At 45.4% G+C, this 24,880-nt stretch overlaps 1 protein-coding gene across 1 annotated transcript in view; it reads left to right on the top strand.

Annotated features, from left to right (window-relative positions):
• Aatf (apoptosis antagonizing transcription factor) overlaps window positions 1–5,158 on the top strand; it is a 125,676-nt gene extending 120,518 nt beyond the window's left edge. The window contains exon 12 of the mRNA XM_008831267.2: window positions 4,161–5,158. Coding sequence (XP_008829489.1) covers window positions 4,161–4,224 — 64 coding nt within the window. The 3' untranslated portion in view covers window positions 4,225–5,158. The remainder of the gene's footprint in view (window positions 1–4,160) is intronic.
• The last annotated feature ends 19,722 nt before the right edge of the window (window positions 5,159–24,880 follow it).

Here is a 24,880-nt window from a genome sequence, read left to right on the forward strand (position 1 = left end):
ATGTAGACCAGACTGGCCTTGAACTCACAGAGATCCGCCTGCCTCTGCCTCCCGAAGTTTGGGATCAAAGGCATGCACCACCACGCCCGGCCCAGGAGTTTTATTTTTAAAGTTAATAGTCACAACACTCTGATAGTTAGATCTTTTATAACTTTAAATTCACTGTGAAAAATTTTACATGGGGCCAGCAAGATGACTCAGCAGGTAAAGGCACTTGCTACCAAAGCTGATAACCTGAGTTTGATCCCTGAAACCGATGTGATAGAGGGAGAGAACCAACTCCCACAAAGTTGTCCTCTGACCTCCACATATGACCTGTGGCACATGTGCCCACACACATATACACAAAAATAAATTAAAAAAACAAACATAAACACATGTAACAACACAAACACAGACTTTTCATGTCAACTTAAAATTTGTGCGGGGATGCAAGGTTTGGTGACATTCTTCCTGGGCTGCAGGGCTATGTCCTGGCTTCGTCAAAATTCAGGCCAAGCAGCTGGAGCCAAGGAACAACCTTGCCCTATGGTGCTTCCAAACCTCAAGGAGGGGGTATTCTGGCTGTCTCTAGAACTGGAGGAGGTAGGAAAAGAGGGAAGGGGCCATCACCATAGTCTTGGTAAGAAAGGGATGGTGCCATCTGAAATAGTGGAGGGCAGCTGACTTGGGTGCTTTTCAGGGTACCTGTGGGAGTAAGTGAGGAAGATGCTGACTTGCTTTCGAATGGTTAGATTGGAATAATCCTTTTTATCTTTCCCCAACCTATCGCCCTCTCTTTCAGTATTATATTTTCAGAACTTAGACTGCTCAGCTTCCCAGGTTGCTTTGCCATGAGCAGCTCCATGTTTGTTAGCTTTGCGCACTGAGTGTGAAATGATGCTCTCTCAAAACACGGGTTCAGCATTTCACTCTCTGCTCCAGACACGTGAACCCTGCTGTGGACAGTAACTGCCATCTTTGGCCCAGGCACTGCACTGCTGTTGCTGAGCAGAGTGGAAGCATTTGCTTAAGTAATGATGGCTCTCTCACTGCAGGTCAGCAAGGTGAGGCTGGGAAAGGTGGCCTGAAGACTGAACAGCATTGTGCCTGCATCTTTCATCAAGCCAGACCCTTAAAGTCACACTGCCCTTTTTGTCACAGAAACTCTCCATGGTGTCATTTAATCTTTTTGTTGAAATGGCTAGAGAGACTTGTGTCTGTTGATAGGCTGGCCATAGTGTGAGGGGTGAAGGGCGATTGGGACATTGCTCAGGCACTCACTGGCATTGGTCTGAGCCCTCTACCTTTACAGGGCTTGAGTCTGAGCTGGCTGAGGGCTGAGGCAGGCAGATGCCCAGAGCTGGGGAACAAAAGACATGGGTGGGACTCAGGGCTCGTTGGCAGCTTAGGGTGAGGCTTTCAGCAAATTTGTGTGATATAAAATGCCTATAATAAAACTGGTCTACATTTTCTCTGTTCTTGCTCCCTAGCATGAAGGCATTCATTTATATTTTAGCTTCTGCAGTTTAAGATTTTCACTTTTTCTTTAAAGCTTTGATATGTTCTTATTGCTAGGATTTCTAATTTTCAACTATAGCACAGTGACTGAAGAAAAAAAGAAAAAAGACTGAACCATGCACAGTGGCACAGATAGGCCTGTAATCCCTGCATTGGGGAAGCAAGGCAGGAGGATGGCCACAAGTTAAAGGCCAGCCAAGACTATATCACAAAACCTTGCCTCAAAACAGTAGCAGCAGCATCAAAAAACTATTGTTTTGTGTTGTAGTTTTGCTTTTGGAAAGATGGTTTCTGTTATTTGAGTTTGCCACTGGAAGCTCTCAGACAGCAAGAACACTTTCAAAAGCCTGTTTCCCTAAAAAGATGGCAGACTATGGGGCTAGATCTGAAGATATCAAAGCCGGTGTGGCTTTCCTCTGGGGTTATATGCTCCCTGGCTCTTATCACCTTAGTCCTGTACTTGCCTTCTCTTTCTAGGAGGTCAGTGACTAGACCTGTGCACAGAATGCAGACATGACCACTTGCCTCAATTACTTGTGGCCTGGGGCTCTCTGATTGAGTCTTTCAGAGGACTCACATCTCACATGGGTCTGACTTGTCTGGGGGCTCCTCCTATCTTCAGAGCAGATCTGCTCCACATCTACAGAGCAGAGTGTTCTAGATCTTTGTCTCTCTGATATCCACCCCAACTCCCACCCCTTGAGATTTTCCAGGCCTGTTGTACGCCTTTGGCCAGGTGTGTGTTACATATAACAGGAACAGAACTTAAAGGCAATAATTTATTCTCAGGAACCCAAGACTTTCATGGTAAGATTTTTTTTTTTTTTTTTTTTTTTTTTTTTTTAATGTGGCTTAGAACCACCACAGAATATAATGTAATCAGGTCCTAAGATGTAGACCACTGGCCTTGAACTCACAGAGATCTGCTTGCCTCTGCCTCCCGAGTTCTGGGATTAAAGGTGTGCGCCACCATGCCCAGCGGTAAGATTTTTTTTTTTCAATGACTAAATCTAGCTTTAAAAGCTGGTCATGGTGGTAGTGCTTACCTATAATCCCAGGACTTAGAGGGCAGAGGCAGGAAGATCCACAGTTTGAGGGCAGCCTATACTACATGGTGAAGCCCTGTCTCAAAAATAATAGCAGGGACTAGGGTGATGGCTCAGTTGGTAAAGTACTTGACATGCAAGCATAAGGACTCAAGTTTAATTCCTCGCATCCACATATAAAGTCAGATGTACCGGAGTGTGGTGGCTCGTGCCTTTAATTCCAATACTTGGAAAGCAGAGGCAGGGACATCTCCATGAGATTGAGGCCAGCTTGGTTGACATAGTAAGTTCTCTAGGCTACCCAGGGTTACAGTGAGACCCTGTCTCAAAAAACCAAACAACAAAAAAAAGTCAGGTGTGGTAGTGTAGTAGTCCCAGCATTAGGTTGGGACCTCCAGGGCTTACTGGCAAGCCAGCCTAGCCTAATCAGCAGTGAGAGGTCTTCTCTCAAAAAACAAGGTATACAGCTCCTGAGAAATATCCTCCTCCACATACAAATAATGTTAGTTTTTAATTTTGTGTGGAGGAGGTTGTGTGTGGTGTATGCTTGTGTATATATGTGTGTATGTGAATGCTTGCTGAGACCACAAGAGGACATCAGATGACCTGCTCTGTCACTCTCCACTTTAGTCTCCTGAGACAGAGTCTCTCACTGAACCTGGAGTGCACTGTTTTTCTGGCAAGGCTGCTGGCTAGCAAGAGCCTATGGTCCTTCTGTCTCTATCCTCACCCCCCATAATACTGGAGTTACTGAAGTGCACAGCCACACCTGGCTTTTTACATGAATGCTGGAAATCCAGGTCTTCATGCTTCTGCAAGAAGCACTCTACCCACTGAGCCATCTCCCTAGCCCAGTAATGTTGACTTTTAAAATCCAACTTTAGAAATAAATTAGCCAATCAAATTATTTCTTAGACTGAGACTAGAGAAAGGAGGTCTGGGAGAGGGGAAGAACCCAGAACACCGCTGAACTACTGCACATATGATAGTAATTGGAATCTTGTTGCTGGGTCATTTTCATTGTTTTTTCAAGTATTGCCAAGTCCAAGAAAATGTCTGAAAACTAAATTATATCCCCTACATCCCACATCTGATTGAATCCTCCTCATCGCATTGCCATTTCATATATCCTATTAAAATATTCAATCTTGTTTTCTTACTTGAAGAGCCTGTCTGTAAAGGGCAAACTTACAGAAAACTCATTCCCTAGAGACAGGGTATCCAGCCACACTGGACCATTTACATAGTTTACTATGTGATTGGCTGCTTCTGCATTTCTTCTTCTCTTTTATTTGTGAATAAATGTTGTGAGATACCTGTTTTAATTACATGGCTGTGTTTTCAACTGAAGAAACAGATGAAGGTATTTCCCAATTTCTTGGTTTTTTTTTTTTTTTTTTTTTTTTTAAAGTCTTTTTGAGACAGGTCTCCCTGTAGCCCCAGCTGTCCTGGAACTCACTATGCAGACCAGGCTGGCCTTGAACTCACAGAGATCCGCCTGCCTCTGCCTCCCAAGTGCTGGGACTACAGATGTGCGCCACCATGCCCAGCTTCTTTGTTTCTTTTTAACCTTGAAGTTAGCTGATGTGTTAACAGGTTTGCTTTGTTTTCTAGGACCGAACTGTATCGATCTCTTTTCGGCCAGCTCAACCCTCCTGACAGAAGCCATGGGGACTGACATCATCGCTGTCCCTGTGCTGCAGGTCATGAGGCCAGCATGACTGACGGGTTCAGTTCCTGGAGAATCTGTGGGAAGGTGCTCTGTTGGGAACATGTGTGTAGTATGTGGGAAGGCACGGCATCTAAGTTCTTTAGCCATCACAAGGAGTATTGTCCAAGCCAGAGAGATGGCTCAGCAGTTAAGAGCACTGATTGCTCTCGCAGAGGACCTGAGTTTTGTTCCTAGCACCCATGTCAGATGGCTTGCAACCACCTGAAATTCCAGCTCCAAGGACTCCAACGTCCTCTTCTGGCATCCATTTCTTCTCCAACTCACACGTGCACATACCCAAACACATATACATAATTAAAAATAAAATACATCTTTTTTAAAAAAAAGTATTGTCACTGCCATTGCTACGTGTGGCTCTTGAGCAATATAGGGAAGTTGATTTGGAGCTGTTGCACAGTGACATGTTTGTTGGAAGGGTTTTATATTTCCTAGTTGAATGGCCTCCTCATACAATATAAAACCTTACATTTTCTTTATTCGTTCCATAATGGAAGCTTAGGTTGTTTCCACATTTGGACGGTTGCAAATGGTGCTGTGGTGGCTTCAGTTTTTTGAGGAGCCTCCATAATGGCTGTTCTAACTACTCTCTCCCAACAGTGTGCCAGGGCTCACTTTCCTCTGCTGCTTTGCCAACATCTATTGTCATTTATCATTGGTAAAAGCAATTTTACTAGATGATGAGACCTCAAGTGTGGTTTTAATTCGCATTTCCCTAGTGACTAGTGATGCCTAGTGTACTCCAGTGAACCTATTGGCCATGTCTTCTTTTGAAAACTTTCTGTCCATGTTCTTTGCCCTTTTTTAAAAATTAATTTTCTTGTTATTGAGTTGTTTGAATTTTGAATGTAGATGGATGGATAAAGACAACATGGTTAACGAACACACAGGAATTCTATTTGGCTGTAAGCAAAGAAGGGATTCTCCCATTTGCGATAGTGTGGATGAGTCTGGAGGATGTCATACTAAGGGAAGCAAGCCAGGCACAGAAAGACAATTGCCACACAGTCTCACTTTCTGGCAGAATCTATAAAAGTTAACCTCAGTAATGAAGAGTAGCATAGTGGTTACCAGTGGCTGGGAGGGAACAGCCAGGTTACAGGGTACAAAGAGTTGTGTAGACTGGAAGAGTGAGCTTTCAGATCTGCGTGGGTTAGAATAATGTGGGAAGTAAATTCCAAATGCCTCACTCTGAAAATGTTCACTGGAGTGACAGGTCTGATAAAGAGCTGAGTCAGTCATTCCACATTGTGAACATCTAGCACATCACCTGTTATACCATGAGTTTATACAGTTAAGATTTTTCAGTGAAAAATAACATTAATTTGGGGCCCAGGCTGTAGCTCAGTGGCACAGTGTAGCCTCAGTGTGGAGGCCCTCCATTCCATCTCCAGCTCTGAAAACAAAATACTGTTTTTTTTTAATTTAATCTTTTTTAAAAATTTTATGTGTATGTGTGTATTACGTGCATGTAGGTAAGTGCACCCGTGCCCTGCAGTGCCCTCAGAGGTCAGAAGAGGCTGTCAGATCCCCTGGGACTGGAGTTACAGACAGTTGTTAGCTGCCATGTGGGTGCTGGGATTTGAACCCAGGTCTCTGCAAGAATAACCATTGTTCTTAATCGCTGAGCCATCTCTCCAGCCTCTTTTTAAAAATATTTTTTTATTCTTATTTTATGTATACGAGTGTATTGCCTGTATGTATGTGAGGGCACCCGTGTAATGCAATGCTGCAGAGGTCATAAGAGGGCTTTGGATTCCCCTGGAACTGAAGTTAAGGACGGTTCGTAGCCACCATGTGGGTGCTGGGAATCAAACCCAGGTCCTCTGCAAGAGCAATCAGTGCTCTTAACCCCTGAGCCATCCCTCCAGCTTCAACAAAATACTAATTTTTAAAGAACTTCACAAAAGAAAGAATTCTGAGGCAGGATGCTGCTTTGGGTGGATGATCATTGGTTTGGTGAACCCCTGAGAGCACAGGTCCTCAAGACCAGAGGCTGGGCACTGAGACTGTATTGATTATTGGTTGCTAGATACCAATCCTGACTTCTCTCATTTCCTCTTTTTACTTACAAAGATTCCTCCAGGTCCCTTCCTACTCTCTCCATTCCTAAATCACTGTTGAGATGAGCTCTGATGTAAATCTAACAGGAGGAGATGATTCACTTGTTTTGTATTCAGAGGTCAAACGCAGGAAATTAAATCCCCGTAAGGGGGATTTATTGGTCTTCTGTGGTCAATATGCATTGGAGTTATCCTGCATAAGTAATGTGGACATCTCGGGCCAGTGCACAGCTGACCACCTCACTGGTCCTTTGCCCCAGTTTTTATTTCGAGCAGCGGAACAAGAGAAGAAACGGTGAATGCAGACAGCGGAGTGCAGATGTAATCAGTCATCTTTAAAGTCAGCTTTTGATATTGTTTCGTCAAAACGTCAAAACTCTGGCCATAGCGATGCAGGCCTTTACACCTGCCTTTAATCTCAGCACTCAGGAGGCAGAGGCAGGTGGATGTCTGTGAATTCCAGGCCAGCATGGTTTACATAGTGAGATGCTATCTCAAAAAAAAAAGGTCAAGACTCAGTGACAGTGACAGTTTTTGTACAGGACTCCCGCGTTGGGGCAATGTGCATCACAATTGAACTTTTGAGTTTTTCCATAGATGTGTCTGCCAAGCTCAGGATGGGTCTGTAGGAGGGAAGGGCCTCCTATAGTAATCCAAAAGATCATTCAGCAAGAATCAGTGAGTCCTTCACATGGGTCTTTTTCAAATGGTCCCTTTTGAAAACAGGGAACAAAGGCTGAAGAGAGGGCTCACCAGTTAAGATCACTGGCTGCTCTTGCAGAGGACTTGGGTTCAATTCCCAGCATCCCCGTGGTGGCTAACAACTGTCCTTAACTCTAGTTCCAAGGGAATCTGATGCCTTCTTCTGACTTTCACAGGCATTACACAACATGGGTGCACTTACATACATGCCGGCAATACACTCATACACATTAAAAAAAAGTGAATAAAATATTATAAAGAAAAAATTGGGAACAGTAAATATGGTCCACCTAGCCTGAGGCCTGCAGCCACTGCTTGAAAGGACAGTGAAGGACAGTGTGTGGAAGTGACTTCATAGTGAATTTCTGGGAAGCTGATGTAGACCAGAAAAGCAGGAGTTGCTCTGTCTGATGAGGAAGAAGGTTTAACCCCAAAGAGGAGACATGAAAAAGGAGCAGGGAGAAGTTTCACTAAAGGGCAACGCATATTTTAAAATGCAGAAGGCCACCTCCTTCCAGCGAAGAAATTAGAAACTATTTTAATTGACACAGATACTGCAATTCAACTGTTACTAGAAAGATTATAGTTGATTGATTTGCATTTTAATAAAACTAATACGTTACATTTTGGTGGCTAATGCTGATTTTTAAATGAGTTGGGTTATCAAGGATTTCAATCCCCAGCCTTTGTCAGTGGTGGCTAGAGCATTCCTCTCTTTGTGTGGGGTTTGCTCATCTTGTTTTTGCTCAGCTGACTGCTTCACACGGTACACTCATAAACCTTTGGCCTGGAAGATCTAGCACCATCCTTATAAACCATGGACCCTGAAGATCGACCAGGACACCCAGCTGGAGCTGCTTACCCAAGGCACCGCAGCATCTTGCCAGCCCAGGTCTGCACCACCAATGAACTGAGGAGGACAGGTTAGTTGACTCTCTGCAGGGCAGACAAAGTGGTGAGGCTGGTTTCTTGCCTTTATTTTTATCTTAAAAATTACAGAAAAGCAAAAAGAGTTTTAAAAGATACATCTGTAAACCCATCACCCAGAAATAATTGTTTCTCTAGCTAGGCAAAGTTGCTCAGGTCTGCGACCCCAGCCCTAGGGAGACCAAGGCAGGAGGATTGCAAGTTTGAGGCTAGATGTTATTTCAAAAATAAAGCTGGGTGTGGTGGTGCATGTCTTTAATTCTAGCACTTGGGAGGCAGAGAGATCTCTGAATTTGAGGCCAGCCTAGTCTACGCAGGTTCTAGGCCAGCCAGGGCTATGTAGAGAGATGCTGTCTCAATAATAATAATAATAATAATAATAGCAACAACAACAGAGAGCACTTCTCCATCCTCACCCATGGGTAGGCTCACTCCTACTAACAATGAGAGATGCAGTAAGCAGATCGGGTAGAACACTTGAGGTTTTTTTTCTCCTGTGCTGGACTCAAATCTAGGCCCTGGAGTGTGCTAGGCAGTGCTCCACCACTGAGCCGTACCCTCATCTCCAAGACGGTTTTTACTTGTGAGTTGTCTGAAAGTTTTTACTTGCACTTTTAAAGACAATAAACAAAATGGTCAAGAGGCTAGGGTATAGCTTATTGGTAGAGTGTGTGCTTAGCATGCATGAGGCCCTGGGCTCAATCTCTAGTACTGAAAAAGAAAACATTAAAAATCATAAAAGCAAAAACCCTGCAGCCGTGTCTACCACTCCACACCACATAATACACATGTAGCACCAAATAAAAACCAGTGAGGCATGGAGTCTACATTTTTTTGTGGGTACTGTAGTAAACGATTATTTCCATGTCTCTACACACATGTTTGAATTGCTCACTAATAATCCATTGGAGCATGAACTATTTAACCAAATCCCCTCTTGATGGACATTTAAATTCTTTCCAGGTTTTTCTTGTTACAAAGATACTACAGGGAAACATTTATTCATAAAACTTGTTTAGTTTTGAAACTTGTCATGTTTTAAGAATAAAGTGACCCAGGTGACAGAGTATCTTTAAGGCTCTTATGCATATCTTCAAGATGTGCCACCCGTGCCTAGGCAGGGCTGTGGGCAATGCAACCATAGTAATGGAAAGCAAAGGAGGCTGACCCTGGAGTTGGATCTGGGGATTACGTTTTGCTCCCCAGCCCCCTTGGGGATTGAAGACCAGCTGCCTGTAAGGTACTTTGCCATGGCAAAATGATGGGTAAATAGCAAGGGTTACTGTCTTCTCCCTGCCCAGCCCCCTCACCTTCCCTGAGGTTTCCAGATCCCTGTCATCCCTTTCCACAAAGCTGCCTCGGTGCCTCAGCCTGCAGATGGCCAAGTAGCTTTTGTCACCTGTGAACCCTGCACTTTGGGAAGCAGATGCAGGAGGATCAGAAGTTCAAGGCCAGCCTGGGCTACATGAGATCTTGTCTCAAAAAAATAGACTGAAACAGCTCTGCATAGCAATGGAAAGAGCATACAAAATGGGAGAAAAAAGCCGGGTGTGGTGGCGCATGCCTGAAGTCCCAGCACTCAGGAGGCAGAGGCAGGCAGATCTCTGTGAGTTCAAGGCCAGCCTGGTCTACATAGTGAGTTCCAGGACAGCTGGGGCTGCAGGGAGACCCTGTCTCAAAAAGACCCCCCCCCAAAAAAAATTTTGAAAAGGGAGGAAAAAGTATACAAATGGTTTATCTGATAGGATGATGAAATCTAGAATACATAAGGAGCAGTAATATGGTGTAATTAAAATTTTTTACATTTATTTATTGGGGGGGATGCCAGTGCATGTGTGTAGAGGTCAGAGGACAACTTGTGGGAGTCAGTTTTTCTCCTACCATTTGAGTTCTGGGGATAGAACTCACATTGTCAGGTTTGGTGGCAGGGCCTTTACCCATTGAGCCAGCACTAGCCACCTTGCTGTCTGATTTAAATGGTGAATAGCCACACCTGTAATCTCAACATTCAGGAGGCTGAGGTAGGAGAATCACAAGTTCCAGGCCAGTCTGAGCTACGCTAAGGGAGATTCTGTCTCAAAAATGAGTAAGTATAGGCTGGGGAGATGGCTCAGTGGTTAAGAGCATATACTGCTGCCCTTCCAGAGGACTCTCTGGTCCCTAGCACACATTGGGTGACTCACAGCTGCCTATAGCTATAGCTCTGAGGGATCTCACTACTCTGGCCTCTGTGGACACTTGCACATATTTGCACATACACACAAAAACAGAAATTTAAAAAATAAGAAATAATAAAGTATTAACAATGGGCTAGAGGTGTAGCTCAATGGTATAGTGAGTGCTTAGCATGTACAATGCCCTGAATGTGAGTCCCAACTCCAAGGGGAAGAGGCTAAATATATCCTTTTATCCTGTGTAGAGTGTATATATCTGAATGTATTCAAAAGGTGACACATATATGAAAAATGTTCAACATTAATCATTAATGAAATGCAAATCAAAACTGCAACAAAAACTGGCTGTGATGGAGTGTGCCTGTAATCCCAGCAGAGAGACAGGAATATTGCAGGGTTGAAGTCAGCCTGGTCTACCAACTGGTCTACCAAGCAAGTTCCATGACAGCCAGGCCTACACAGCAAGACCCTGTCTTAATAAGAATGTGGGGATAGAGAGATGGCTCAGCAGTTAAGAGTACTGGCTGCTTTTACAGAGGACCCAGGTTCAATTCCCAGCACCCACATGGCAACTAACAACTGTCTCTAACTCCAGTTACAAGGGAATCCCAACACCCTCTTCTGACCTCCATGGACACTGCATGACATGGGGTGCACTTACACATACGCAGGCAATACACTCATGCACATAGATAAAATAATAGAAAAAAATGGGGCCGGGCATGGTGGTGCATGCCTTTAATCTGAGCACTGAAGAGCAGAGGCAGGCAGACCTTTGTGAGATCAAGGTCAGCCTGGTCAACACAGCGAGTTTTAGGCCTGTTGGGGCTATAGGGAGACCCTGTCTCAAAAAAAAAAAAAAAAAAAAGCAGCTGGCAACTATACTTAACTCCAGTTCCAGGGAATCTGACACCCTCTTCTGGCCTCTGCAGGCACCAGGCACACATACACGTTATGCACATACATACATGCAGGCAAACGTTCATACACATAAAAATAAGCGGAAAATTGTAGCAAGCATCTGTCACTCCAGTTCTCCTACGGGGTGGGGAAGTATGGACAGGAGGGGCTCTGGAAGCTCCTGGGCCAGTTAGCCATCAGTTCACAGTGGAAAAGAGCAGACACCCTGTCTCAAGGTATAAGGTGAGGACAGGCATCCAAGGTTGTCCTCTGACCTCCATAAACATACCATGGTACGCAAGTGCAGCCACATTCACATAGACATGTGCACACATGGTACACAAATAAGATTATAAAAAAACACAATGAGCTATCACCTGACTCCATTTAGAAATGTTAAATGCCAGGTGCGGTGGCACGTGCCTTTAATTCCAGCACACAGGAGTTCCAGGCCAGCTTGGTCTACATAGAAAGTTCTAGGCCAGGTGGGGCTACATAGTGAGACCCATAGTGAGGATGTGAGAAAGGAAACCTGTTAGTGGGAATGTAAATCAGTATAGTCATTGTGAGAAACTTACAAAAATTCATCCAAGGGTAATATGTTGAAAAGGCATCGGCACTTCCACATGGGGCTGGAGAGATGGCTCAGTGGTTAAGAGCACTGACTGCTCTTGCAGAGGACCCAGGTTCGATTCCCAGCACCACATGGTGGTTACAAACTGTCCTTAACTCCAGTTCCAGGGGAATCTGAAGCAATCTTCTGACCTCCGTGGCATTACATGACACAGGTGCTTTCACATACATGCAGGCAATACATTCACACACATAAAAGTAATAAAATATTAAGAAAGAAAAGACATCAAGACATTGGCATGTCCACATTTATTGCAGTACTATTCATAATAGCCAAGAGCTGGGTGTGATGGTGCATGCCTATAATCCCAGCACTTGTGAGGCAAAAGCAGGAGAATCACAAATTTGAGGCCTATCTGGTCTACGTAGTGAGTTTCAGCCAGGGTGCATGGTGAGGCACAGTCTCTAACAAAGACTCAACCTAAGTTCATCAACTAATGATGCATAAAATGTGGTACGTATACACAGTGGAATAGTATTCAACCATATAAAAAGGACAAGACCTGTCATCTGTGACAGTGTGATTGTAGCTAGAGATAATTGAGTTAGGTGAGTCAAATGCAGAAGGAAGAGCCCTGCATGGTCTCAGTCAGGAGGAATCTAAAGATGCTGCTCTTGAGAGCAGAGCAGTGACGGCAGAGCCCAGGAAAGTAGGAGGAAAGAGGCATTGGGAGAGATTGTGGTGTGCCCAAGAAGGTGATGGTGCATATTGATGATGTACTATATATTTCAAAAAAGCTAGAAGAGCTGGACATGGTAGCGCACGCCTTTAATCCCAGCACTTGGGATGCAGAAGCAGGCAGATCTCTTGAGTTCAAGGCCAGCCTCATCTACACAGTGAGTTCCAGGACAACTGGGGCTACAGGGAGACTGTCTCAGACAAAACAAAACAAAAAGCTAGAAGAGGACCCTGAAGTTGTTACCACAAAGAAATGGTAGTTATTTTAGGAGACAGCCATGCTTGCCTGGACTTAAATGCCATATAGTACATACATGATTGATACCCCATAAGTGTGTAGTTTTCACATGTTGATTCTTCAAAAGACCAATTAAATCACAGTCACAAGGAGGGAAGGAAGGAGAAAGAGAGGGAAGGGAGAGCCGGTCATTTCGTTTTAGAGCCGTTTTCTTGTCTCCACATGCATTGCTGGACTGCCTCCACCTCTTTCCCTCTTAGCATTTGATCCAAAGGGAGCTGAGTCTCAGAATTAATCCAAATGTGACATTCGTTATAAACCTTGGTACCATTCCCCAGGATAGAGCAGTCACTCTGTATAGAATGTTTTGAAGCCAAGCCCAGTGTCTCCCCTGGGCCAGACTCCGAAATGAGAGGATACGGGGCAAGGGACTGCAGAAAGGAGCCCCGGGCTGCAGGCACAGAGTGGGCACATCTGATGCCAGCTGGGCCAGCCTCTGTGATACCTTGACAGAACCACTCCCTGCTACCTGTTCTGTGGTTTGCTTAATCTAGACCAGCCCCAACCCCAGGCCTGTATGAAATGAACGGACCTTGCTTGCTGTGTCTCTGATGGTGCTTTTGCTTTTTAAACTGATGAATGTGCTTGTGCATTGGAGTGGTGCTAGGAATTAAATAGAGCCTGCCTCTGAACCAAACCTTTGTTTTTAAGCATGTCTACTGCATTTTCCGTCTTTTCTTCCTTTCTCCTTCTTAATAACAGTTCAAAAATTGCCTGCAATTTGCTAAGTTCATTAACTAATTCTCTCTTCAGTCTGAGGGATCCATATCACCCTGCAATTTGTGTGTGTTCAATTTGTCCCGCTGCTCTATCGATGAAGCCCTCATTACCTGCACCTTTTGTTGGCCAGGCGGCCAGCCAGCCTTAGCTAACTCTTGTTTCTGTGTGTGACTGTGGATCTCCTCTGGGGCACCCTTCCTACTGCCCTGAGGGTCTCCAGTGGGGTCATCACTGAACAGCATTTACATTCCTGAGAAGTTCACTGGTGTATTTCTTCTGGTTAGGGTCCTCAGGGTTCATTTGTTGAGCTCAGAATGCTAAATTCTTAGGAAAGAAAATTTAAAAGAATGTGGAGAGGTTAAAAAAAATCCAATTCCATATCACTCATAGGGTAGGAAAGGAGTATAAGGCCCCAGGAGACATTCTGACAGTGACACACAGCTTCCTGCCCACCCCCTTTCCCCTCTCTATCACTACGCAGGACAAAAGCTTATTCCCATGGGCTCCTGTGCCATAGCTCCACTGCTGCTCTGTGATTCACCCTTCCTAAGTCATGGAAGTACTGCATCTATCTAGGGGTGCTTCAGCAATTTGGGGACACATGGCCCAATATGGACTTCTGTGGTGCTCTGGGTGAAGAACAGAAGCAGAAAGCTAGAGATCATACTTAGGGTCTCTGTCATAGATAGGGTCAGCTACAGTATGGGCTTCTGTGGTGCTCTCAGCAGAGGACAGAGAGGTGGAGAAGTGGGAACTGGAGAGACAGCTCAGCAGTTAAAAGCAGATACTGCTCTTGCAGAGGACCTGAGTTTGGTTCCTAGAATCTCAGTTCCCAGTCACTTCTATTCCAGCTCCAGGGAATCTGATACCCTCTTCTGGACTCCACAGGCACCTGCACGTACATGCATATACCAACACAGACATACACATAAACATAATTAAAAATAAAATATTTAAAAAATTGTTTTACATTTATTTGTGTTATGTGGGTGGGGTGGTACATATATGGTGGTCAGAGTACTTTCTGTAGGGATCACTACTATCCATCCACCATGTAGGTCCAGGTGATCTAACTCAGGAAGTCAGGCTTAGTGGTAAGAACTTTTTACCTACTGAGCCTCACTGGCTCTGAAATGATTCCTAAGAAAAAAAAGGGGCAGAAGAGGAGAGAAGAAAAGGAAGGAAGGTGGAGAAATAGAAGTCAGACTCAGGATCCTTGGCAGTAATGTGTCAGCCCCATTTCTTCAGAGCCTTTGGTAGGCAGTGATGGCCTCTAGATGAAGGAACCTTCCCAGATGGAAGCACAGGCCTGAGGATGTTGCTCCTGGCTCTGCTGTCAGCTCCTTCCGCCTACTATGTAGCAGTCTCTGTCTGAAGCCTCGAGAGAGCTGTTTTGGCTGGTGTCCGAAGTTCAGTGCTGGGAAGCTCCCTGCTGCCCGCCCTCCTGAAGGGCTCCCTATACTCCAGCTCAGGTCTCACCCAGAGCTGCCACTGTGTGTTCCTACAGCTACTCCTGGGAGCCTGGGCTCTGAAGACGCTTTCAGGTGTGATTTCACTTTGCTATAGATCTGGTCCTCCTCAGGGAGAACTCAGTAACCCTGGTGCTCTGGGCACTTCCTCCTGGGGCCTTCAGGTCTGATGCTGAGAGCCCAGCCTCCACGAGGGCCAGGTTGCTTTAATATGCAGGTGCTGCTAATAGGAGCTCAAATCAGTTAGCCCACTGCTCTGCAGTTTCCAGAGAAAGTAGCTCCAGGCTGTTCCTCCTCTGTCCTGTGGTAAGACCCAGAGAGCCCAGGAGGTGCCTCTTTTGACCCCAGGAGTGGCCCAGGGCATGTAGACCAGAGCTGTCCCAGAGAGCTAGGATGGTGCAGTTCTGGCCCTGTCATCTGGTAGGGTGTCACTAGCTGGGTGTTGCTTTTGAGCACTTGAAGTGGGGCTACTAGATACTGCAGTGGACAGTTCAGGCCTGCATAACTATTTCCCAAACTCTTGTGAGTCAGCAAACACTAAAATGGAAAGTCAGATAAATGGTCAATAGATGGGCAAGCCGGAGTCCAACTGTCAGGAGGTGGAAGAGGCTACGTTACCACCTATGCTAGGCTTGTCCTGTAAGATGGCTGGGGCTGTGATATCTCCAGAGTTCTGGGGTAAGTGAAAGTGGTACAAACATGGGTGGTTGGCACTTGGTGCCCAGAGTGCTCCTGGGAGCCCCAGGCCCACCTGAGGGATTAGGCTGGGGGCAGACTCTCATGTCCCAGGTATTTGTCTGATCCTGTGTTCTCAGGCTGTAGCTTAGCTTTTAGAGTCACATTTAAGGTTAATAGGGAACAATTGAGTGTGATAACTCCCTGTAGGCATTGTTGAGGAAATAAGCAGACAAGGGAGGGGCTTTTGAATCAATCAGCAGGAGGCGGGGCTGTGTAGGAGCTTCAATGAATCCCCAGATCCTGGATTGGAGGCTCGTGGGCACCCTGTCATCTCTTGTCTTGCCAGTGGGGGCAGAGCTTTGCTCCCATGGGTACAGGCCAGGCCTGCTGAGACACCTGGTGGCTGACCCCTCAAGCCTCTGGGGCCTGGTGGACACTGTTTTAAGGTCACATCTCAATCCTCAAGGAGGAGGTTGAGGGGACAGATGAAAGGCCTAGTTCTTGGTTATATAAATAGTGAGCTTTCCTTCTGAAGGAATAAAAAGAGGCCAAGGACAGGACAACTGGAGCCTCAAGATTGCTTCTCCCAGTGGATTGGGCAAGTGGGCCAAGGAAGGGCTTGGCCAGCTTGGGTCCTACCTTGGATCCTGGTGGCCCTATAGGGGAGGAAGGTCAGAGGGGAGCCTCTCTGGCTCCCTTTTGCATAAGCCTTTGGTTCTCTGCCCCATCCAGGTGGTACCAGAAGCAGCTGAAATCATGGGCTCTGTCACTGAGGCTGCTGTGGGCCTCACAATTTTGACCCTCCCTGCAGCCCCTGCGGCTGGTGTCATTAAATGTGTGTTCCTCCGTATGGGAGCCAGGTGGGCCCTTCTGATTAGCTCGTTACTGTTAAGTGATGGCGAAATGGTGATCCTTTATTAATTGAGGATGTGGCTGTTCTCTGTACCTCTGTGTTCATACATAGGTACTGATTCTGGAGCAAGGACTTTCTCGTCTCCCCCTCCTCTCCCCCCACCCCCAGAAGAGAATTTCAACTTTAAGACAAACAACTTCATTTACAAGTGTGTCTCTAATTAGCTGCAGAATTAGGAAAGCTGAGTTTTCCCCCATAGATCGGCTAAACCCTCGAGGGAGACTGGTGGAATAGAGAGAATCGCATTTCCAATTATTTTGTTGAATTGCTAATTTAGTTATTGTGCCTGGTGTAATTGTGATGGGTATTGGGTGTGCAATTCAATTTGTTTTAAATATTTGTGGGAAGGCTGATCAGTAATGGAGCTGACCTATTTTATGGCCCAAATTGAGGGAAGAAAAAAAAAGACTAAAACACAACAGCCACAAAGCTATAGTTTGTTTCCATTTTTATTTTGATCTCTCTCATCCCTCCTAAGACCATTGATGCAACAAAAGGATTAAATTAGAAGATGACAACACTTTGATCCTCTCCCTTTGAAGGCGAAACTTGTCTCTGTTAGCTTAATATGCAGATATTTTAGGGTAGATGCTTTGCAGGGGTTGAGCAGTCCACACACCCCCAGACTGCCTCTGCTGGTGCCTAAGGTAACCTTGGGTGTGGGCTTGGAAACAGCATAAAGCCTGGAGGCAGGACCGTACCCAAAAGGTACAACTCTTACTGGGCTGATGCTCAGGGCGGAGCCCAGGAGCCAGTGTGGGAGGGAAAGAAGCCTTACTGCAGGCTGCTCAAAGCACAGGGTTTGGTGGCCAGGATGCCCGCCCAGGGGGTTGTCACAAGCTCCGGTGGTTTGTGCCTGTGCAGCTGTGCTGAGGGTTGGGCGTGAGGTGTCCTCACTCCAAACAGTAATGACTGGTTGGAGCTCCTTGAGGGCCAGTGTCTGGATAGGAGGGGATCTACCTTGTACTGCTGAAGTTCCTATTGGGAGCTGAATAAGAAATTCAGTCTGGGCCTGTGGCAAAAGCAAGGGTGGGACCCGGGATCACAGAAATGGTGTCCAGTTGCTGTGAACTTCGCCTCCTGCTCTCCCTCCCTCCCTTCCTCTGCCAGGCTTTCTCAGACTCAGGGGTGGACTTGGCTGGGCCAGATCCACAGTGGCTGGCTCTAGCAGATTTTTGAGAAAAAAAGGTAGTAAAAATGGGTGAGAGAGACAGTTGTAATGATTTGGATCCTAAAAGGCTTCATTTTGTAGCTTGATTTGCTTATAAAGGTGCCAGGGTGGATTTCTGTGCTCAGCTACCCTATTTTGAGTAGGAGGGCAGCAGGGCTAGCAGATGGAGCTCCACCCAGGATCCTCTCTCTTAACAAGCTTTTCTAGAGAAGCTGGAAGAGAGCAGCTTAGGGCTACACCTCTGATGCCAAGGAAGGAAGCCTTGAAAAAAAGCAATTGGCCGCCAGAGAGCAGCTATCACCGGAGGAGCTGGTGGAACAGGCACAGGGAGCTGGGGTGCTGGCGCACGGTGCCCCTTGTCAGATTTACAGGTGTACTTTGTTACTGAGGTATAATTTACATATCTCAGAACCTACCCATGCAGATTTACATATCTCAGAACCTACCTAAATGCACAGTTCAGTGATTCGCAAACTCTGGAGTTGTATTACCAGCAACATTCTAATTCTAGGGCGTTTTCACCCCCCAAGCCCCCACCCCCCATCCCCGCTAGCGCACAGATCCTCCATGCTGCTTTACAGTGAATCCCTGGACCCTGCCAAGGAATAACTCACTTCCTGTAGCTACAGAGTCCCCTTTCCTGGGTGTTGGATATAAAAAAGGTCAGACAATAAGAAGCCTTTGTGTCTGGCTTCTTTTACTTAGCATGGAGTCCATCTATTACAGCACATTACAATTGTAGTATATTCCTTTTCATTAGCTTAATGTTCCATTATATCTCTAAAACTACATTTGTTTGTCCACTCCCCTGTGATAAACACTTGGCCTCTTTCCACACTGTGCTGATCATGTATAAGGCTGATGTGGACTCACATCTTTGTGGAACATGTTTTCATTTCTCTTGGATAGGCAGGGAACTCCTGGGTATGTAAGTTATAGATGAGTTTAACTTTGAAGGAAATGACCAAACTTTTCCGGAGTGCCTGTATCACTTTACATTCCCAGCATTCCTGTGCAAAAGTTCAGACTCACCACACCTGGCCAATACCGAATGACCCTCAGTTTTCTGACTCCAGCCTTTCTAGTGAGGACTCTGATCACAGCTTCAGATGTCCTACCTCTCCTCAGATTGTTTTTAGCCATTCAGCTTCTTTTGTAAAATGTCTATTTATGTCTTTTGCTTATTTTGAGTCATCTTGTTTCTTGTATAAATTCCTTATATATGTTTGAATGAGTCAGTCCTTTATTGGATAAATGATTGGCAAATATCTTCTCCTAGTCTGGCTTGTCTTGTTTTCTTAATGAGGTATGTCTTTGAAGCACAACAATTGTAATATAATCTGAGCTGGGTAAAGTGGTGAGCACCTTTAATCCCGGCACTCAGGAGGCAGAAGCAGATGGCTCTCCAGCACTAACATAGTCATTCCCTGCTTTGGCTCCTGTTTGCACATATGGAGTTTTCTACACTTCTTTTTTAAAAACTTTACTTTTTATGTGTATGAGTGTATCGCCTGCCTGTATGTAAGGGCATCTGTGTTGTGCAGTGCCCAAGGAGGTCAGACGAGGCATCATTGCCTGGAACTGGAGTTATGGTTGGTTAGCTGCCATATGGATGCTTGTGGGGACCTAAAGGCCCCGCCTTGCAGAGGTCCGAGAGGAAGTTACTGGGACACGGCCTAACTTGTTTTGAAAGTCTGCCTCACTGCTGAGGAGCGCATGATCAGCGCGTGACCATCCTTAAGATACACCCTCAGGGGGGAAGGGGATTTCCAGATGCCTTTATAAGCTCTGTAAGGCCTGCAATAAATGAGTTCCTGCTTGACTAGACTCCCCAGTTGCGTTTGATTGTCCTTGGTGCTGGGGGCGGCAAGGACTGGCGAACAGCGTGCTTACTCATCCCGTCATCATTGGGGGGGGGCGGGGTTGCAGGCTCAAATCCCCTGCAGGTGCTGGGAATCAAACCTGGGTTCTCTGCAAGAGCAGTCAGTGCTCTTAACCACTGAGCCATCTCTCCAGCCCCTGAACTTTTACTTCTGTTCTGTCTTTGAATCTAATGTTTCTTGTGTAAATAGCACATATGGTTAATTTAAAAAAACAACAACAAAAAACACCAAAAAAAAAAAAAAGTGTTGCCTTCCCTTTTGAATGATTTAAATGGTTCAGGGTTGGAGAGATGGCTCAGCGGTTAAGAAAACTGGTTGTTCTTGCAGAAGACCCGGGTTCAAATTCCAGCACTCACATGGCAGCTAACAACTGTCTGTGACTCCAGTCCCAGGGGATCCGACAGCCTCTTCTGTCCTCTGTGGGCATTGCACAACACGGGTGCACTTACCTACATGCAGGCAATTCATGCATACACATAAAATAAAAATAAAAGTGAAAAATTATTTTTATGTGTATGTGTATATTGCCTGCATGTAAGTATACTTGTGTCGTGCAATGCCCATGGAGGTCAGAAGAGGGGGTCGGATCCCCTCGAACTGGAATTATGGACGGTTGTTAGTCGCCATATGGGTGATGGAAATCGAACCCAGATCCTCTGTAAGAACAGCCAGTGTTCTTAACTGCTGAGCTATCTCTCCAGCTCCCACTCTCTGCGTTGATTGTAGTATTTAGTCCTTTTGAATTCAGTGTAATTTCTGTGAACCTGAGGTTACTCTGGCTGGATATCTGTCATTCCATTGATTGTGAGTTGATGCAACTACCTGGCTGTTCAGGTGACCATCCCCTTCTCCCTTACTGCTCAGGTATGTCCCTTCCAAAGTTGATAGAGGATTTGTCTTTGATCAAAGGTATATGAGTACCTGTGCTCTCCTGCTAGAACCTGTGAACAGGTTCTCAAGTTTTAATATAACTTTCGTAAAAGTTTTGTTCATTTGTTCCTTTTAATACCTTATGTATTAAGTAGGATGCCATATATATATGTGTATGTGTGTCTATGTACAGTGGTTAAAATCATGAAATCTGGGGGCTGGAGAGATGGCTCAGTGGTTAAGAACATTGGCTGCTCTTACAGAGGACCCAGGTTCAATTCCCAGCACCCACATCGCAGCTAACAACCATCCATAACTCTAGTGCCAGGGCATCTGACACTCTTCTGACCTCCTCAGGCATTGCATGACAAAGGTGCACTTACATACATGTAGGCAATACACTCATAAAATAAAAATAATAAATGAAATATTTTTTTAAAAAACATGAACTCTGACATACTGAGTTAACTATATTATTATTATTATTATTTTATTTGGTCTCTTTGAGACAGGGTCTCCCTGTAGCCCCAGCTGGCCTGGAACTTGCTAGGTAGACCAGGCTGGCCTTGAACTCAAAGAGATCCACCTGACTCTGCCTCCCAAGTGCTGGGATTAAAGGCTTGTGCCACCACACCGGTCTGAGTTATGTATTTTAAAAAGACAGGTATATTTATGTTGCTTTGAAACAAATCTCTAGAACTTTTTCATAAAACTGAAACTCTGGAGCTGGAGAGATGGCTCAGCAATTAAGAGTGCTTACTGCTCTCGCAGAGGACCTGCGTTCAATTCCCAGCACCCACATTGGGCAGCCCACAAGTGCCTGTAACCTCAAGTCCAGGGGTTCTGATGCCCTCTTCTGGCCCTCTGGGCACCTGCACTCACATGGCATACCTCCACACAGACAAGAACACAAACATTAAAAAATTAAAAGAAGTTTTTGGTGTTTTTGAGACAGTGTCTCCCCATAGCCCCAGCTAGCCTGGAACTCACTATGTAGACCAGGCTGTCCTCGATATCCACCTGCCTCTGCCGGGATTAAAGGCATGTGCCACTATGCTGAGCTAAGAGGTTTTTGAGGAACTGTTTTCAATAGCAGCTACCCCTTTTTACATTCCCGTTAACAGTGCACAAGGTTCACAGTAGCCACCCTAAAGCAGGTGACGTGCTATCTTGTAGCTTTGTCATTCTCCAATATCTGTGATGTTGACCATCTTTAATATGCTTTTTGGAGCACTTGGGAGGCAGAGGCAGGTGGATCTCTGTGAGTTTGAGGCCAGCCTGGTCTACATAGCGAGTTCCAGTCCAGCTGGGGCTACAGGGAGATCCTGTCTCAAAAAGAAAAAAACAAAAACCAAAAAACAAAAAAAAAGCATTTGTGTGTTTATGCCACATGTGTGGGTGCCCATGGAGGCCAGAAGAGGGTGTCAGATCTCCTGGAGCTGGAGTGACTCGCAGCTGTGAGCTGCCTGATGTGGGTGTTGGAAACTGAAACCAGGTCCTCTGGAAGACAGTGAGCACCCTTGACTCCTGAGCTACCTCTCAGTCCCAGCGTGTTTTTCACACCGTGGTCAGCCCACCGCCTGCTGGCACACACTGTTCTGGTGATGTTTGTTTTGCTGTTTGCTGCGTGCTTCTCTTAGACTTCATCTCTCAGCAGTTTGGCTCTATCAGTGTTGACCTCTGCATTTATTCTACTTGTTTATAGTGTCTTAGCTATGGAGGCTAATGTTTACCATCTGGTTAAGGAATTGTCTTCAACCGTTTCTTCCCCTTTCCTTCTAATGGGCTCCCATTGTGTCTGTGGTCATGCCCAGAGCTGCTGCATTGCTTGAGACTGTTCACTTCAGTTCTTCACATTCGCTGATTCTACTGCTGTGTCCTCAAGTTTACACATTCTTGTCTTTTTAGGGTCCATCTTTGTTAGAGCATTTCAGACTGAGACAGGATCTCAGTGCAGATCAGGCTGGCCTCAAACTTGCAGTAATTATCCTCTGCACCCTGCGTGCTGGGCTTGCAGGCATGTGTCACCACACCCAACTATCAGAATTTATTTTTAAGATGAATTTGTTCTTATTGAGGTTCTCTACTGGTTAACTCATTGCCACACACTTCCCCTCCCCTTCTTTCTTTCTTTTTTTCCTTTTGGAGACAGGGTCTCACTATGTAGCCCTGGCTAGCTACGAATTCAGAGATCTGCCTGCCTTCTGAGTGCTGGTGTTAAAGGTGTGTGCTACCACTCCCAGCCCACATTTTAATTCTTAAAATTCGGTTTCTTGGGCGGGAGAGATAGTTCAGCAGTTAAGAGCACTGGGTGCTCTTGCAGAGAATGTGGGTTCAGTTCCCAGCACCCACATGGTGCTAAGGGGATCTGATACCCTTTTCTCACCTCTGTGGGCACTGCACATGTGATGCACTTATATACATGTAGGCAAAACACTCTACACATAAAATTTTTGTAAAATGCAGTTTTAGTTGTGTATGTGTGTACATCATGGATTGAGCACAGCAGGGCCTTACTCATACTCAGTGTCTCTGTCACAGCACACTCCAGACCCTGATCGTATTTGTAATAGTCAATTTGGTCTGTCTGATAAGCCCAACACCTCTGCTCCCACAGTTTGTTGACGCTTTTTCCCCACTGAGGGTTTTTTTCTTTGAATGTCTCATAATTTTTGGTTGAAAAATGAACATTAATATATTCTTAGTAATTAGAGGTTCTCATTTTTCTTTTTCAACTTTTTAAAAAAATATTTTATTATTTTTATGTGTATGAGTGTATTGCCTGCATGTATGTGAGTGCACCCAGGTCATGCAATGCGGAGGTCAGAAGAGAGCTTCGGATTCCTCTGGAACTGGAGTTAAGGACGGTTTGTAGCTGCCATGTGGGTGCTGGGACTCGAACCCGGGTCCTCTGCAAGAGCAGTCAGTGCTCTTACCCGCTGAGCCATCTCTCCAGCCCCTCATTTTTCTTTTTTTAAAAAAAATTTGTATATGTGAGTATATTTCCTGCATGCATAGTGCATCCATGTTGTGCAATACCTGCAGAGGTCAGAAGAGGGCATCAGATCCCCTGGAACTGGAGTTACAGACAGTTGTTAGCCGCCATGTGGGTTCTAGGATTCAAACCTGGATCCTCTGCAAGAGCAGTCAGTGCTCTTAACAACTGAGCCATCTCTCCAGCCCTCATTTTTCCCTTCTTAAAGGTGGTCTTCAGCTGGGCATGGTGGCACACACCTTTAATCCCAGCACTCAGGAGGCAGAGGCAGGAGGATCTTTGTGACTTCCAGGTCAGCCTGGTCTACATAGTGAGTTCCAGGACAGCTGGGGCTACAGGGAGACCCTGTCTCAAAAAGACCCCCCCCCAAAAAAAAAGTGGTCTTCTTTATTTTCTTTTATATTCCATTATCATTATCATTATTTTTGGTTGAGACTTATGTATCCGAGGCTGGTCTCGAACTTGCTATGTAGACAAGGCAGTCCTTGAACTCTCCATTTTCCTCCTTTTACCTCCTAAGTGCTTAATCTTTTTTCATAATATCTTGGACGAATCTGTAGATTCTCTTTCCCACATTGTACACAGACAATGATGTTTTGGCCATGTTTCTTTTTACATTTTTTTTTTTTTTTCAAAGATGGGGTCTAACTATGTAGTCCTGGCTAGCCTGGAATTCACAGAGATATGCTTGCCTCTGCCTCTTGAGTGCTGGGACTAAAGGCATGTGCTACCATGCCTGGTCCACTTTTTTCAAGTATTTTGAAGCCCAGCTACATTGAACCACCCTATGCCTAGTGGTCAGTCAATGACTTGCGTAGATCTTCCCTGAGCCAGGTCTACCTTGTTTGCTGTCTATTTATGCATTTGTATGTGTGGACACATTCAGTATTTAGGCAGTTTGGAAGTCTACATTGGTTTTTTTTTCTTCTTTTTCCTTTTAAATTTATTTTTATGTGTATGAGCGTTTTGCCCACATGCATGTAAGTGTATTATTCGTGCAATACCCAAGGAGGCTGGAAGAGGGCTGGATTACGAATGGTTGTTCACTGCCATATTGGTGTTGGGAACTAAGCCCTGGTCCTCTGAAGGAGCAGTCAGTGCTCTTAACTACCCAGTCACCTCTCTAGCTCCTGCACTGCCTTTTTTTAGTGGGTGCATTTTGGTTGGTTCTTTTTTTTTTGAGACAGGGTCTCACTATGTAGCACTGGCTGGTCTGGAACTCATTATGTAGACCAGGCTGTCTCCAAACTCAGAGATTCACTTACCTCTGCCTCCCAAGTGCTGGGATTAAAGGTGTGCATCCCTACAGCCCTTGAGGTTGCATTTCTTCACAGACTCACAGTTACTCTGGGTGGAGGTATGGAGATCTTAGCAAGACCGCCTATGGCTGTCTTTCCCATTCTGTTAACTTTCTGGCTAGGGTGCTGGTCTGTTACTAGGACAGTGATGGAAGGTTGGCTGGGTACTGGTCTTCCTTGCCATTGGCTTGTTTCTACTGTTACTGACAATGGTACTGAGCAGGGGCTATTA

Source organism: Nannospalax galili, unplaced genomic scaffold (assembly GCF_000622305.1).
Source record: "Nannospalax galili isolate Female #2095 unplaced genomic scaffold, S.galili_v1.0 scaffold1430, whole genome shotgun sequence".
NCBI lineage: Eukaryota > Metazoa > Chordata > Mammalia > Rodentia > Spalacidae > Nannospalax > Nannospalax galili.